The following is a 15,349-nucleotide window of genomic DNA, read 5'->3' as shown; positions in this document are numbered from 1 at the left end:
CACGTCTGTTTATGCGGTAGTAACTAGTTATTGTTTGCTGTGTCATATCTTTCAGGTGCACAATCTGAATAATGGAGGATGTACACCCTTCGACTAACGCTGTAATATATAGTTGGGAGCCTGTCACAGACGACGGCAAGAGGGAAGTTACCGACGTTGTGTTTTGGTTTGTAAAAGTGTTGCAAGACAGATGCATTATCAACGCACTACCGGAAGCTGATGGTTCTGTTTCTCGGCGTTTGAGAAATTTATTTGCCTACCTTAATATTATCATTCCTTATTGATTTACTTATCTTATTAATCCTCCTATCCCTATCAATTGAGATATGGAAAAATACAAACGAAAAGAAGAACATCCGCTACGTTTCTTCGAGATTCAAACCCTGGTTCTCCGAATCCCAGCCAGTTACCTTGGCCGCTGCGCTATTTTTTTTTATTGTTCTTGTTTTGTTCGATTAACTTGTTCGGTGTGGATGTCCCATGACACCCGTTTAAGTTCAGTGTTGAGCCGTTAACTCAGTTTTTTATTAGAGAGGGCAGCTAACCCTCTGACCGAACACGCCGAGCTACCGTGCCGGCGACTATCGCTGCTGTCGGCGAAAAGCGTTTACCATGGGGGTACGGAAGCGGCAGTTGTAAAAGTTTCTTTCTCCGGTTTCTGGAAAGGTTTGCGTTTGCGGGCCCCATACCTGATAATGATTAATGCTCTATTTACAATTATCTATCGATCGCGCCAATTTTGAGTCGATTGCTCGTCATAACTTTTAGTGGTGATTTTCTCAAAAACGCAGGGGTATTGACCCAAAATATCTTAGATTCCTTCGTTTTAGGTTGTACACAAGCGATCTGCCAAATTTGAGCCGAATCGGTTGGCCGTGTCTGAGGCCTTCCCCTTGTTGGACTTTTTGCGAAAAGTTTCAACGCAAACATCAGCATCAGCAAGTGTTTTATCACTGCACTCTCCTTTCCGAGAGCCCTAGAATGCCTGTACCAAATCACGTTGTTCCGTTTAACAGAGCCATTCCAGTTTCGGTTCCTCTTCTGACAGAGAAGATAAGACGATTAAAGTTTCATGAAATAAAAGAAGTGTTATATCTTATGTGGCTCACCCAATACATACAGCGTGTAACAAAAATTTATGGGCAAACTTTCAGGAAGATGTGCTGTAAGGACAAGGGTCTGCAAATTTTTTATTGCCATGTTAGGGATAATTTTTTACTTACCTTATAATGACAATGATCGTGGCAAACAGATGTTGTGATGAATTGGAAAAAATGCATTGACAAGGTATAAGAAAAAGGTTTGGCCAAAAAAGTAGTGTACAATGAAGAGTAATTATTTTGAAAGAAGATATGAACAAAAAAGTAGGGTTTAGGGACAACAGGTTTAGGTAGGATTTTCTTGGAAATAAATGATGAGGTAAGATAATGGAAAATAAATAATGAGGTAAGAAATATGTGAACATATAAATTACAGAAAGCATGCTTAGATAGGATTTTTAAATGGGAACAAATGTTGAAATAAGAGGAAAGATCTATGGAATGAAGATTTGCGTTGGACTGCAGTACCAAATCTCATACTGAAAAAAAATACTTTCCTTTCCTTTTGTCTTATTCCGTTATGTGTTTGTGTACCCTTGTGTATTTGTGTTCTTCCTGTCTTTATGTGTTTAGCTGATAAGAGTTATTGTGTTGAATTTTTCTAATACTAAGCTACATTCACTATGATGAGGAATGCTGTTATCCTCAAATATACGAGGGCTGTCCAGAAAGTAAGTTACGACTGATCGCGAAATGAAAATCACACTGAAAATCAGAAATGTTTAATTTGTAACAGTTAGCTACACCTTTCAGCTACTACTCTAAGTAGTCGCCGTTCTCACTCAGACATTCGTCGTAGCGTTGTACCAACTTTCCAATACCCTCATCATAGAAGGCAGCCGCCAGTGCTTTCCGCCAATTCTCTACGCTGGCCTAAAGCTCGTTGTCTGTGCCAAAATGTTGTCTTCATAGCCAGCGGTTCGTTTGAGCAGAGATGAAACTCAGTGGGAGACAATTACGGGCTTTATTGTGGGTAACCAAACATTTCCAATTGAAACGATGCAGGAACATCTTCATTGCCCCTGCAGAATGAGGCTGAGAATTGTCTTGAAGAAGAAACCGCACGACAGTTATGTAATGTTGGTTGCATAGCTTCATGGGAAAATTCTCACCAGGCCCTCGTACTTGGCGGGAGACACTATTTTCTACAACATTTTTACGCGCTCACTAAGAGCTCAGGAATGATAAGAGCGACATATTTCTACCTAGAGTCATACTAGAGACACTGCCCAACACATCTTTGCAAAGCTTTATCGGATTTTCATAGTCATTTCGCGACCGATCGTAACTTACTTTCTGGACAGCCCTCGTAATTTGCATTAATAATATGTTATTTACTTTGTACAGATGTTTGGACATTATTTATTCTGTTCTGTTTTAATGCTCATGTGTGAAGTTAATGTTTCGAAAGCTCTTCTCATTTTTTTATTTATTTACTTATGTCATAATTCCTGCAACACTGATGTATACGTTTATTTCTATTCTTTTGTAAAGCTTGTATTACTACAAATTTTATCTGTATTATTATGTTCTTCAATGATGTTTTCTGTACCTGTATTCTCATGTCATAAAATTTTATAGACACCAGTTCTTCGATTTAAGTTTAATTTTACTGCACACGTTTCTGTTGGTCGTAGTATATGCACAATATGTGAGAAGTTAAAAAAAAGGGGGGGGATTGTTAGTGCTCGCACGTGTGTCGATAATTCAGCAAGGGACTGGTTAAAAGCATTTCTGGTTCTAAGGACAATTCAAAATTTTTTGTGAGTGCACAAGTGGTGGTTCATGAATGTACCAATCTTACAGGAAGCATTTTCTTACACGAAATGTCCAGAGCACCATATTAGGGTGCATGGGAGTTTAAGCATGCTACTCGCCACTAGGGGAAGCCTAGAAGGGCCAGCACACCTCAACTGAATGAGCAATTTCCTCTAGTATCAGCGCAAGATAAGCAGCTGCAACAAAGTATGTTGACCACGTGTCTGACTGGAGAATGCTGCAGGATAACCTGCCGTACCCATACCATGTACAGCGCGTGCAGGCATTGTCAGCAGATAATTTTCCTGCGCGAGTACATTTCTGTGAATGATTCATACGAGAATGTGTCAACCCTCACTTTTGTGAAAGTGCACTGTTCACGAATGAGACTTTGTTTCAACGTGATCAGATTGTAAATCTTCACAATCAGCAGGTATGGCGTTTTTATTTCATTTTGACGGTATTTTGACATGCTTAGAATGATGAAGCGAGGTGAGCTTTAATCGCCACAGTAGTCGGTTGTGCCAGCCGGTGTGGCCGTGCGGTTAAAGGCGCTTCAGTCAGGAACCGCGTGACTGCTGCAGTCGCAGGTTCGAATCCTGCCTCGGGTATGGATGTGGGTGATGTCCTTAGGTTAGTTAGGTTTAATTAGTTCTAAGTTCTAGGCGACTGATGACCTCAGAAGTTAAGTCGCATAGTGCTCAGAGCCATTTTGAGTAGTCGGTTGTAAGTTGGTAAATCTCTTGTAATGAAAATGGAAACGAGCGTTTGGCGTCATTGGCCGGGAGGCCCTTTACGGGGCAGGTCCGGCCGCCTTGGTGCAAGTCTTATTATATTCGATGCCACATTGGGCGACCTGCGCGCTGGATGGGGATGAAATGATGATGAAGACAACACAACACCCAGTCCCTCAGTGGAAAAAATTCCCGACCCAGCCAGGAATCGCACCCGGGCCTGAAGGACGGCAATCCGTCACGCTGACCACTCAGCTATCGGGGCAGACAATCTCTTGTAATTGAATATTGTTTGAGATCTGTTGTGTACATAGTTCCACATAGTCAGTGCGTACACATCTTTCCCACTAGAGCGCGCCCCGCTAAGCACAACAGCGCAGGCGTAGCGCTCGTCCGTCTCCGCACTACGAGATGGCACTGCCTTAGAGATGGACCAAATTCTGCTTCCGCCGATCCGCGTATTAATGTGATTGCTGCTAACATAGAACCTTTTTTCCTCGCGGATCACACTCGCGCAGTGATACCTGAACACGCGAGGTATTATAACGAGTGTACAGACCTCCGATTAGTCAGTCTACATTAGTCTGCATTTGTCTGCACTAGTCTACATTGGTCTGTACCAGTCTATAGTTAAGTTTCAGTCTGCGCCAAATAAGATTATCATACTCCTGTACATAGCCATGAAGATAAATGAATAGACACTTTGTCAAGTATCAGAGATATGTGAGAATAAGATTAACGTACCAAGACCAAAGGAACTTCAGATTATCAATTGTAAACAGCATCCAGAATCAGATTAACTAATGTCTATCCTTTTTATTATTTTAATAAATGTGTGGGAAAATTAATCAAGTTCTGTTTAAAGTTGGTCACCGTCAATCTGCTACTCTAAGCGTGCAAGTGGCATTTCTATCGTCTGACTTAACGGCAGAAGATAAACACGCCACGATAAGACCACGAGACATATTACTGACACTCGCCTACTTCGTTAGAGCGACAAGTCAAATAATCTGATGGTGTATGTACCAAAGGTCTTACAGTAGGTACACCACAAGATCCTTTATTGCAATATTTCGTGTGAAAAGCCTCAGGCTGATTTCCTTTCAGTGGGTCCTCTGTTGTTCGTTGTGACGGCTTTCTGAGCTGGTATCAGTAATTATTGTTCGCTGGCCATTCTCATGTTGCTACATATTGTCACAATGCATTTCATGGAGGTCAGAACATCAAACAGAAAGAGTATCTGTATGCTAGGGGGATTTCGGCTTTTGGCAGTACTGCCTCCCCCCTTTGCCACCGTTGAGTTACCATACTGAATAGTAAACAACAGGACAGCATTCTTTCTGTGTGTATCTCGGATGAACGAGGGACAATAAGACCCCTTCTTTTTCATCATGAATGGTTACCTCAGTCTCTCGGCGATAATCGCTTTTACTGTCGTTTCAAATTATTTATAAATTTATAAATCTAAATCGTTGTGTGTTAGGGGACAACCTGATGTTTATTATGAATGTTCTGATATTTACTGTAAATACATACTGAACGCCTTGTCCTTGTTCTAAGAAATGGAAATAAAAGTTTTCATTAATAATTGCAGAGGCATTTCACCGTTTACGTGAAAATATCCTGAGTATTCCTAAGATTTTTTTCCAAAACTACAACTGGCCTAGCAACAAAGAGTAAGAGGAGCTGTAAAGCGATGTCTTTTCAGCGTCCAACCGCATCGTCATTGTGTTATGTGGGATAGGTACAAATGTTGTGAGCACTCTGTTAGGTCACTTTTCACTACTAGTTTGCTTATAAGACGTTATTTCACTGAGCGAGATTGGATTATCAGTTCATCACGCCATGTTTAGCTGTTACTTCTCCCTAATCGCTAATGTAACGGAGAAAGAAGACGTGATAGAACGAAGCTAAGACAGTTGATGAACGTATAACGGAGTCCTTTCTGTTCTGCCGGACATACAGCGTACGTCCCGTCCGCCTGCGGCATCGACTTCCCGCATGACAGAAGAGAGATGCGGGATGTCTTCAACACAGCAAGTGTAAACAAATCAGACGTTTCCGGTACGACCGTGGACGCTGCTAGGGAGCAAAACACAGCCTCCTCGTGTCTCAGCCAACGGCCGCCGGGACCCGCTACCCGTGTCGACAACGGGACTATTTTCCTACGCCACTCACTTGATCGAAAATAGTTCCAGAAGATCCATCCGCCAACTGCCGGCTTGCAAGGTGTTTATGTAGATGTAGACGAAGAAGGATAGCATCAGAGGTACACAGAGCCCCATACCTTGTTCACTGAGGAAAGTTTGTTGAAGACGAGAACAATGGTAATAAAACTTTTCAGTACCAGCAGACATGTCGCGTAACATCCCTGTAGCTTTCGCAATGGCCTCAATTCAACTATGAAGAGAGCCCATCTGTTTTTTCAGGTATGGCACATACAGCTGAACCACTCATGGATGATAGAATCCTGTAGAGCTATCAAACTCCAGAGTTGTTGATTGCCCTGCTGTTGCAAATAGTGCTGGACTTCCCTACATGATTAGGAATGGGGATTTAGCAGGCCTATGGAGGTACGATTAGGATGTCTGAGTGTTGGCCAAACTAGCATCATATGCAGCCACCCCAGGGAGCACAGCTGTTGTCATCTTGGAAGACCTGGCACACTCATTATGAAGATGTAGAAGAAAGGGTGGAAGCTGCGCACCGAGAATATCGAAAGAAACATCGGTTTCTTCGGGTATGGCACATACACATACTTGAATAACTAGGTGAAGTTATTGGCATGACGAAAGACCCCATAACATCACACAACCATCGCTGACCTGAAATAAACACTCTACGCATTGCACTTTAAACGTTTCTTTGGCGCACCAATGCACGTGACGCATCATGTAATTTGAAAAGGAACAACACCTCAAATTGTCGAATCGCACTACACGCCTGCCATCAGCTACTGTCCAACTTCTGTGTTCGGCCCACTGAAAATGAGCAAATTTACGAGTCTTTGGGGCTGTGGTGTTGGCAAAGTAGCCGTCTATAAGTAATTTTCACTTGGAAACTTGTTGAGATACATCTGCATTCACCGACAGCAGCAGTTTCTCCCAGGCGACGTCACTTTCAGTTATGATCTTTTTACGACCATGTGGACACCTTGGACTGTCCGCGTTGATATACCGGCAAATCAGGCAACTTCTTTCACGGCGTGGTGGTGGCTACCTCGAACCTGAGTATCTCTTTAGTGTTTTCCAGTCGCCTCTGCACCTTGTCCAATCCTGCTGCTGCTAACTCCATACTGTCGACTCGCACATACCCACTACCTGACTGCCTGAATTACGTCAGCAGTCGAGTATCTCGTGACCACCGTGCAGGTCTGCAGCGCTGCAAAGCCACCAGAGCGCTCTTTTAATGGGTTTGACTGTACTATATCGTTTTCTAGCGCTCACAAAAAAGTTTTTGCATCACCGCGGTTCCCAGAACTCCTGTATTAGATATTCTGTCACAGACACAGTCCCTTTGACTGTTCAGAGATGTCACTAAAACCGCCCAAAGATGTAAATAACCATCTATGAGCAGCGCCTAAGACGGAGGGGGGTCCGTCACCCGATCAGTTCCAGTCATTCCACCAGGAAGGAGGTACACGGCTCCTGTTGTCAGTAGTTCAACCATGCCTAGACGGTCAATACCACGGTTCGATCACGTCCGCGTTGTTGCTTTGTACCAAGAAGGGCTCTCAGCAAGGGAAGTGTCCAGGCGTCTCGGAGTGAACCAAAGCGATGTTGTTCGGACATGGAGGAGATACCGAGAGACATGAACTGTCGATGACATGCCAGGCTCAGGCCGCCCAAGGGCTCCTACTGGACTGGATGACCTACCTACGGATTATGGCTCAGAGGGACCCTGACAGCAACGCCACCATGTTGAATAATGCTTTTAGTGCAGCTACAGGGCGTCGTGTTACGAGTCCAGCTGCACGGGAAAGTGCGTCGACGCACTGTGCGCTGCTCTCGATTCCGCCTGACCGCGCTTCGCTGCGCCGCTCATTATTGGCTCAGCAGCCGTCCGCGATGGAGGTGCCCATTGGTGATCCCGCAAACTGCGAGATTCGTTCCGTAATTCGGTTTTTTGCACGCAGAATGGACTCCACCCGCGGATATTCATCGCCAGTTGCCACAAGTGTATGGCAACAAGTGTTTGTCGCTTCAACACGACTGGAATGGTACAGGGAGTTTAGCGCCAGTCAGAAGGAGGTCCAAGCACTTTTGACAAACTTTGGTTGGACTGCCATGCCCCACCCACCTTACAGTCCGTACCTCGTACCTAGTGATTATCACTTGTTCCCTAAGTTAAAGGAACGCAAGGGTGGCCAACGCTTCCGCAGCGCCGACAAAGTCAAAGAAGGGGTGAAACAATTCCTCAACGGGTTAGCGGCGGACTTCTACAACATGGAGGTACAGAAATTGTATCACCGTCTACAAAAATCCATAGAAAAAGATGGCGATTATGTAGAAAACCATAGCTAACTTTCTTCTTTCCAACGATGTGACTTTATAGGAGAATAAACAATCTGAAACTTCCTGGCAGATTAAAACTGTGTGCCGGACCGAGACTCGAACTCGGGACCTTTGCCTTTCGCGGGCAAGTGGTCTACCAACTGAGCTACCGAAGCACGACTCATGCCCGGTACTCACAGCTTTACTTCTGCCAGTATCTCGTCTCCTACCTGTCCTCTCGTCTGCAATCTGTTTGTGAAAATGACGCGAACCATACTTCTGGATAAATCCTCGTATAAATCCATGTACTCAATAGACACGTTGAAGATACACGAATGCCGAATGCAAACAAGTCTCCCTGGCAACAAAGCATCATATGTTGAGGCAAACAGGTGCATAGGTAAGATGAGGTGGGCTGTACCTGGAAAGGCATTCAACTTAAGATTTCATTAATAACTCAAAAACGAAGGATTTTCGGACATATGTTTATATGGTCTTTTTCTCTTGTTTTTTAACAAAGACTCTTTTTGTTATGGCGAGATATTTACACGAAATTCCAGTCACCAACTTCCTCTTCTAAATGTGAAATATGTCACTGCCTCCATCCTACGTAGGCAGAATAAGAGAATTCAGGGCCAGTACATAAAGAGTTAAATGCTCATTTTTCCCAAAGCATTGTTAGGGTGTGGAACGGTAAATAAACTGAAGTTGGTTCGAAGAATCCTCTGCCAAGCACTTAAGAGAGAACTGCAGATTAGTCATGTAAATGTAAAAGTAGGGGTACACTAGAATACCCCAACCAAATGACAAAGGCTGCTTTTGTTGCATGCGTTTTTGACAATAGATGTTTTTGCAGAACCATCGTATCTTTGAGCTGCAGTAAGTGAGAACCAAAGTTCATTCCTCCAAATCTCATCAATTAAAATCGTGATTTATCGGTGTAGGGACCGATGCACTGAAATAAAAAAATGAGAAAATTTCGACTCTGGTTTTTGATGTGAACTTTTCATTGGTACAGTATTGTTGCATCGTTTCGAAGAGCTTCACGTTCCTCATTTTCAGAGAAGTCTAATTGTGGCGTCGTGCAGTTGTATGGTTTTGACGAGCAGAAAAATCGTGGTAAACTTGTGACAACAAGACTTCATGACTCAACTGACAGCCTGAAAAGATTGCTTCAATTAATTCTCTGAGAAAATCTACATTCCTGAATGGCTGATTATCATGTATCAGCTGTTACGGCGTGAAGTTAGTGTTGGCACACCAGTCGGGAACGACGGAGAAGGCTTTGAGAAGAGCTCAGCCAATCGCAAAGTGACTAGCCTCCCTCCAGGATGACAACACGACAACAACGGCCCCTAGGTGAAGACGACATATGCGCCACGCCAGACAGGTTGCAGCCCACTTCGATAGCAGCTTCAGCATTAGCAACTTCGGTGGCCGCCGTATCGTAGCCTCTTCACTAGTACTCTTACGTAGCTCAGTTAGAGATCAGCAGTCACTGCAAAGACTGTTTTGTATGTCGCCTTTTGCTTGTGACACATATGTGTAATATCAAAGTTTTTGTAATTACCTAGTCGTAATAAAACTCATTAATATGAGTTGTTTGATTATTTGTCTAGCGATATGAGAGTGCAAGATTCCTAGGCACACCACCATCAACCATTGTCGGACCTGAAATGGTGACACCTCCATCACTTGCCAGACCAGACTGGTGAATAAAGCTACTACGCCAGTAGAGCACTTAAAAGTGAAGGGAATCATGACGTACCCTGGGCGTGCAGACGTTGATGAAGAGGCAGTCCTCGTCGCCACCGTATTTCCCTGTCAGCATGTCGATCTGGGGCGCGATGTTGCCATGTTTAGTGGCGTCTCGGACTCCGATCCACCCAGCTGCTGGCTGTGGTGGCTGAAATAACAATAAATAACACACACATATAATATGATGTGGAGACGAAGCTGCAGCTGCAAGCAAGTTAACACACACACACACACACACACACACACACACACACACACACACACACATACAGAGAGAGAGAGAGAGAGAGAGAGAGAGAGGAGAGTGAGGGATGGGGGCTGAGTTATACAGGGTATCCATAGAGAAAGCTCCTTCATTTTCAAATTCAATTAAAAAAATATTACACATAAACTGAAGAGCCAAAGAAACTGGTACACCTGCCTAATATCGTGTAGGGCCTCCACAAGCACGCAGAAGTGCCACAAAATGACATGGCATGGACTCGACTAATGTCTTAATGTCTGAAGTAGTGCTGGAGGGAACTGGCACCATGAATCTTCCAGGGGTCCCATAAATCCGTAAGAGTACGAGGGCATGGAGATCTCTTCCGAACAGCACTTTGCAACACATCCCAAATATGCTCAATAATGTTCATGCCTGTGTGGAACTATTTAAACTCAAAAGAGTGTTCCTGGAGCCCCCATGTAACTATTCTGGACGTGTGGGGCGTCGCATTGTCCTGCTGGAACTGCCCAAGTCCGTCAGAATGCACAATGGACACGAATGGATGCAGGTGATCAGGCAGGATGCCTACGTACCTGTCACCCATTAGAGTCGTGTCTGGACGTATCATATCACTTCAACTGCACACTCCCACAGCATTTCAGATCCCCCACCAGCTTGAACAGTCCCCTGCTGACATGTCGGGTCCGTCGATTCATGAGGTTGTCTCCATTTCCTTACACGTCCATCCACTCAATACAATTTGAAACGAGAGTCATCCGACCAGGCAACATGTTTCCAGTCATCAACAGTCCAATGTCGGTGTTGAGAGGCTCAGACGAAGCGTACAGCTTTGTGTCGTGCAGTCATCAAGAGTGCACGAGTGTACCTTCGTCTCCAAAAGCCAATATCGATGATCTTTCGTTGAATGGTTCGCACGCTGACACTTTCTGATGGCCCAGAATTGAAATCTGCAGCAATCTGCGGAAGGGTTGCACTCCTGTCACGTTGAAGGAGTCTCTTCAGTCATTGTTGCCGTTCTTGCAGGATCTTTTTCCGGCCGCCACGATATCGGAGATTTGATGTTTTACTGGATTCCTGATATTCACGGTACACTCGTGAAATGGACGTATGGAAAAATTCCCACTTCATCGCTACCTCGGAGATGTTGTGTACTATCATTCGTGCGCCGACTATAACACCACGTTCAAACTAATTTAAATCTTGAGAACTTGCCACTTTAGCAACAGTAACCAATCTAACAACTGCGTCAGATATATATCTTATGATCTCCGTATTCTGTTCAAAATGGTTCAAATGGCTCTGAGCACTATGGGACTTAACATCTATGGTCATCAGTCCCCTAGAACTTAGAACTACTTAAACCTAACTAACCTAAGAACATCGCACAACACCCAGTCATCACGAGGCCGTACTCTGTCTGTTTACATATCTCTGTATTTGAATACGCATTCCTATAGCAGTTTCTCTTCCGATTCAGTGTAGATACCAGCGTTTTGTGGCATTATGAAAAGCAGTTCAAAATTCTTTTTGTTTTGTTTCAGTTGGTATATAATTGGCAGAAATGACCACATCTCGAGAGGGAGTCCAATGGGCAGTGTGGTATGTGGAAACGAAATCAGTCATTGCTGTCCAAAGAAATTTCCGATGTGAATTTTTTTTCTAATTCAAACAGAGCCACTAGACGGTAAGACTATCAAGGCTTTGTATGACAAGTTAGTAGCCACCGGGAGTGTAGACAGTCAGTGTGCAGGTGAAGTATACAGATACTAATTTCCTGAAAGTGCATTAACAATATGTGGAATACAGATATGAGTTACTTACGCAAGAAACACATACGGAAGGAACCTACGTGAATCTCTGCATACTGTTGTACACCGTCAGAGGGAAGATTGATTCTTAGTGATCGTGTACAGCACTCATAGCGCTCATGCGGGAAAGGACACTTACTTCACCTTTTCAGTTTACCTACAGAATATACCTCCACAGCATTTTCTAGATCTACATCTACATCTACATGGATACTCCGCAAATCATATTTAAGTCCCTTGCAGATGGTTCATTGAGCCACCTTCACAATTCTCTATTATTCCAATCTCCTACAGCGCGCTGAGAGACAAAACGTGCTGCCCGTCTTGGAACATTTTCGTTGTACTTCATCAGTCCTATCTCACAACGCACACACTATTATAAAAGACGGCGGACAAGCGTAGTGTAGGCAGTCTACCAGGTAGATCTGTTACATTTTCTAGGTGTCCTGCCAATTAGACGCAGTCTTTGGTTAGCCTTCCCCACAACATTTTCTTCCAATTTATGTTGGTCGTGGAAATGGAAACGAGCGTAGGGTATTGTGGGCCGGGAGTCCCATTAGGGGAAGTTCGGCGGCCGAGGACAAGTACTTAATTTCATTCGACGCCACATTTGGCGACTTGGAGATGGGGATGAAATGATGTTGAGGACAACACAACACCCGGGCTCTGAGCGGATAAAATCTCATGCCCCAGCCGGGGATCGAACCCCGGCGCCTTGGCGTGGTAGTTGAATTAAAGACCTTTAGATTTGACTGATTTATCGTGTAGCCGAAGTTTAACGGATTCCTTTTAGCAATCATGTGGATGACCTCACACATTTCGTTATGTAGGGTCCGTCCACTTGTCTTATGGGAGTAGACAAAATAAATTCACTGAGCTGTTTTATATATATTTTCAGTTTATTAAATCAGTTCTTATTCGTAGCTTTTAGGTTTTTCTATAAAAATCTTTGAACAGCTGAGCCGTCAACTGTCTACCACACTTAAGAGCCTGTGCCAAGTGTAACCTACTCGAAAATTTTTCGACAGTGTCGATTTCATTGTCTCCAGTATCATAGACAGGGTTCAGAGGATGCGATATAACAAATGCATCAACTCACCCTCATCTCTTGCAACATCTGAAGAGGCCCAGAGGCTTAAATTGCCTCTGTCTGTAGCAGAAATAGGCCACTTAGATGTTGTGGAACTGCAGATATTTCAACATCAGCCAAGCAACGCATTACAGCTGAATACTTTTCTAGACTACAACGTGATCAGTTCTGTTCCACCACACATATGGGCACCCACCTTGCAAGAAATACTGTGGGTGTGCAGTAAATGGCGCCACACAGTGCAGACCACTCTACAAGTAGCAGAAATTCCTAAATGAAAGAGATTTTTGCAGTATACCAGTAATTTAGTGAATCGCGAAAGAAGTGCTGTAACTTTGTGGTCACTCAACAGTTCACCACCAAGTGACTGGAAAATGGTGACACGGCTTTACAGTACAATACTACATAGACCAGCGACAACATCACACTTGCAAATTAAACACCATTCAGCACTTATTTACAGGAGTGTATTTTACATAAAAGCTCATTTAACAACACCGAATAAGCACTGACGTAAAAAGCGAAACTAACTCTAACGCATAAATACGATCTCAACAAAATTATTTTGTTTACTCACATAAGAGGACACAGGTAATGCTGGAGATGTAAGTGAGAGTACTCTTGTTGTGGAAGTTGCCTTTCCCTAAAGAACGCTGCAACTGCTATACACAGTGATGAAGAATCGGTTTGTTTGCAGACATTGACGTAGCTTCTATCCATATGCATTTCATGCATTAGTATTATTAGGAACTTTTATTCGCACTCCATCTACAGACCCTTAACTCGTGTCAAACGTCTGCGAGACGGCTGTCGAACTTGCTGGTGGACATTTCGTCCCCTTTCGGAGTCATTTCACCCCTTCCCACGGTGTTGATTTCAGTTTGAGTGCTGGCTTCTTACTATGAACATCTGGTTCTGTTCGCACAACTTAGCCTTCAGTAAATCCACAAAACGTCGCCACGACGTCTGGCAGATGTATGATACCAGGTGTGTGGTTGTTTGTCGTCAAACTTATCAACCATTCGCATTCATGGCGATATTTATGGTGTAATATATTATCCCTGTTACTGACAGCGTCTCGCAAATAATTTACACAGTATGGAACGTGAATCAGGTCAAGCACCCTATTCAAAACAGCCTGAGCACACCGTTATTCTCAACGGGTTAATGTGTGCTTTCAATATGGCCGTACACGAAGCACAATAGGCCACGCTAGCTAGCTTGACGTTTGCGTTTAAACCTGATTCACTGCTCACCAACTTGTGGTCACTTATAATTTGCTTCCGGAGAGAGAGCGTGCTGCACGTACCTCGGGTAACTGGAAGTACGCCCATAATAACTCGTGCATAACCCACCAGAAAATGGAAAAACCTTGGAATGCTGGAAGACGGCCAGTCTCTCCGAAACCAGAGGGTCAGCTCTGGGTGGAATGGTTTGGCGCGACAAGTTACGGATCACATAAAAATTATGGTTTGTTGCGCCTGCCGAATTTTGTGTTTTTTCATCCGGTCACATGGTTGGTGACGAGCCCCCAAAATGAAAGGTTTTTAGACCGCGCATTTCCGAAGTTAAGCCTTACGTGAAAGTGGAAATACCGAAATGAGAATGTGCCCTTACGATGATTGCTCTAGTGTTATAAATTGCACGATTGTGATTTCTGCTGTGTGTGGTAGCTGGATGATGTAGGTTTATCCCATGTATTCAGGTCATGATGTCCTTTTTTTTGAAAATAGTACCTTGTCATCCGAAGAGTAATGTTTGGCCGGCCGATGTGGCCGAGCGGTTCTAGGCGCTTCGGTCTGGAACCGCGCGACCGCTACGGTCGCAGGTTTGAATCCTGCCTCGGGCATGGATGTGTGTGATGTCCTTAGGTTAGTTAGGTGTAAGTAGCTCTAAGTCCTAGGGGACTGATGACCACATGACTACAGATGTTTTAAGTCCCATAGTGCTCAGAGCCATTTGAACCATTTTGAGTAATGTTTGGAATCATTTCGTTGTTAATTCATATTGTGAACTGAGAACATACCTCCACAGCATTTTCTAGATCTACATCTACATCTACATGGATACTCCGCAAATCATATTTAAGTCCCTTGCAGATGGTTCATCGAACCACCTTCACAATTCTCTATTATTCCAGTCTCCTACAGCGCGCTGAGAGACAAAACGTGCTGCCCTTCTTGGAACATTTTCGTTGTACTTCATCAGTCCTATCTCACAACGCACACACTATTATAAAAGACGGCGGACAAGTGGGTCCCAGGTTCGATACCCGCCACTGCCTAAATTTTGATAAATAATCAGCATTGGCGGCCGAAGACTTCCGGCATAAGAAGTCAGCCTCATTCTGCCAACGGCCTTGTCAAAGAGGGCGGAGGAGCG

At 44.0% G+C, this 15,349-nt stretch overlaps 1 protein-coding gene across 1 annotated transcript in view; it reads right to left on the bottom strand.

Moving 5' to 3' along the window:
• The window catches only part of LOC126424766 (esterase FE4-like), a 189,915-nt gene that overhangs the window by 133,780 nt on the left and 40,786 nt on the right, over nt 1-15,349 (bottom strand). The window contains exon 2 of the mRNA XM_050087517.1: nt 9,854-9,991. Coding sequence (XP_049943474.1) covers nt 9,854-9,991 — 138 coding nt within the window. The remainder of the gene's footprint in view (nt 1-9,853; nt 9,992-15,349) is intronic.

The sequence above is a fragment of the Schistocerca serialis genome, chromosome 10, assembly GCF_023864345.2.
Source record: "Schistocerca serialis cubense isolate TAMUIC-IGC-003099 chromosome 10, iqSchSeri2.2, whole genome shotgun sequence".
Lineage (NCBI taxonomy): Eukaryota > Metazoa > Arthropoda > Insecta > Orthoptera > Acrididae > Schistocerca > Schistocerca serialis.
Note: the sequence above shows the minus strand (reverse complement) of the source record. Positions and strands in the feature narration are given on the sequence as shown.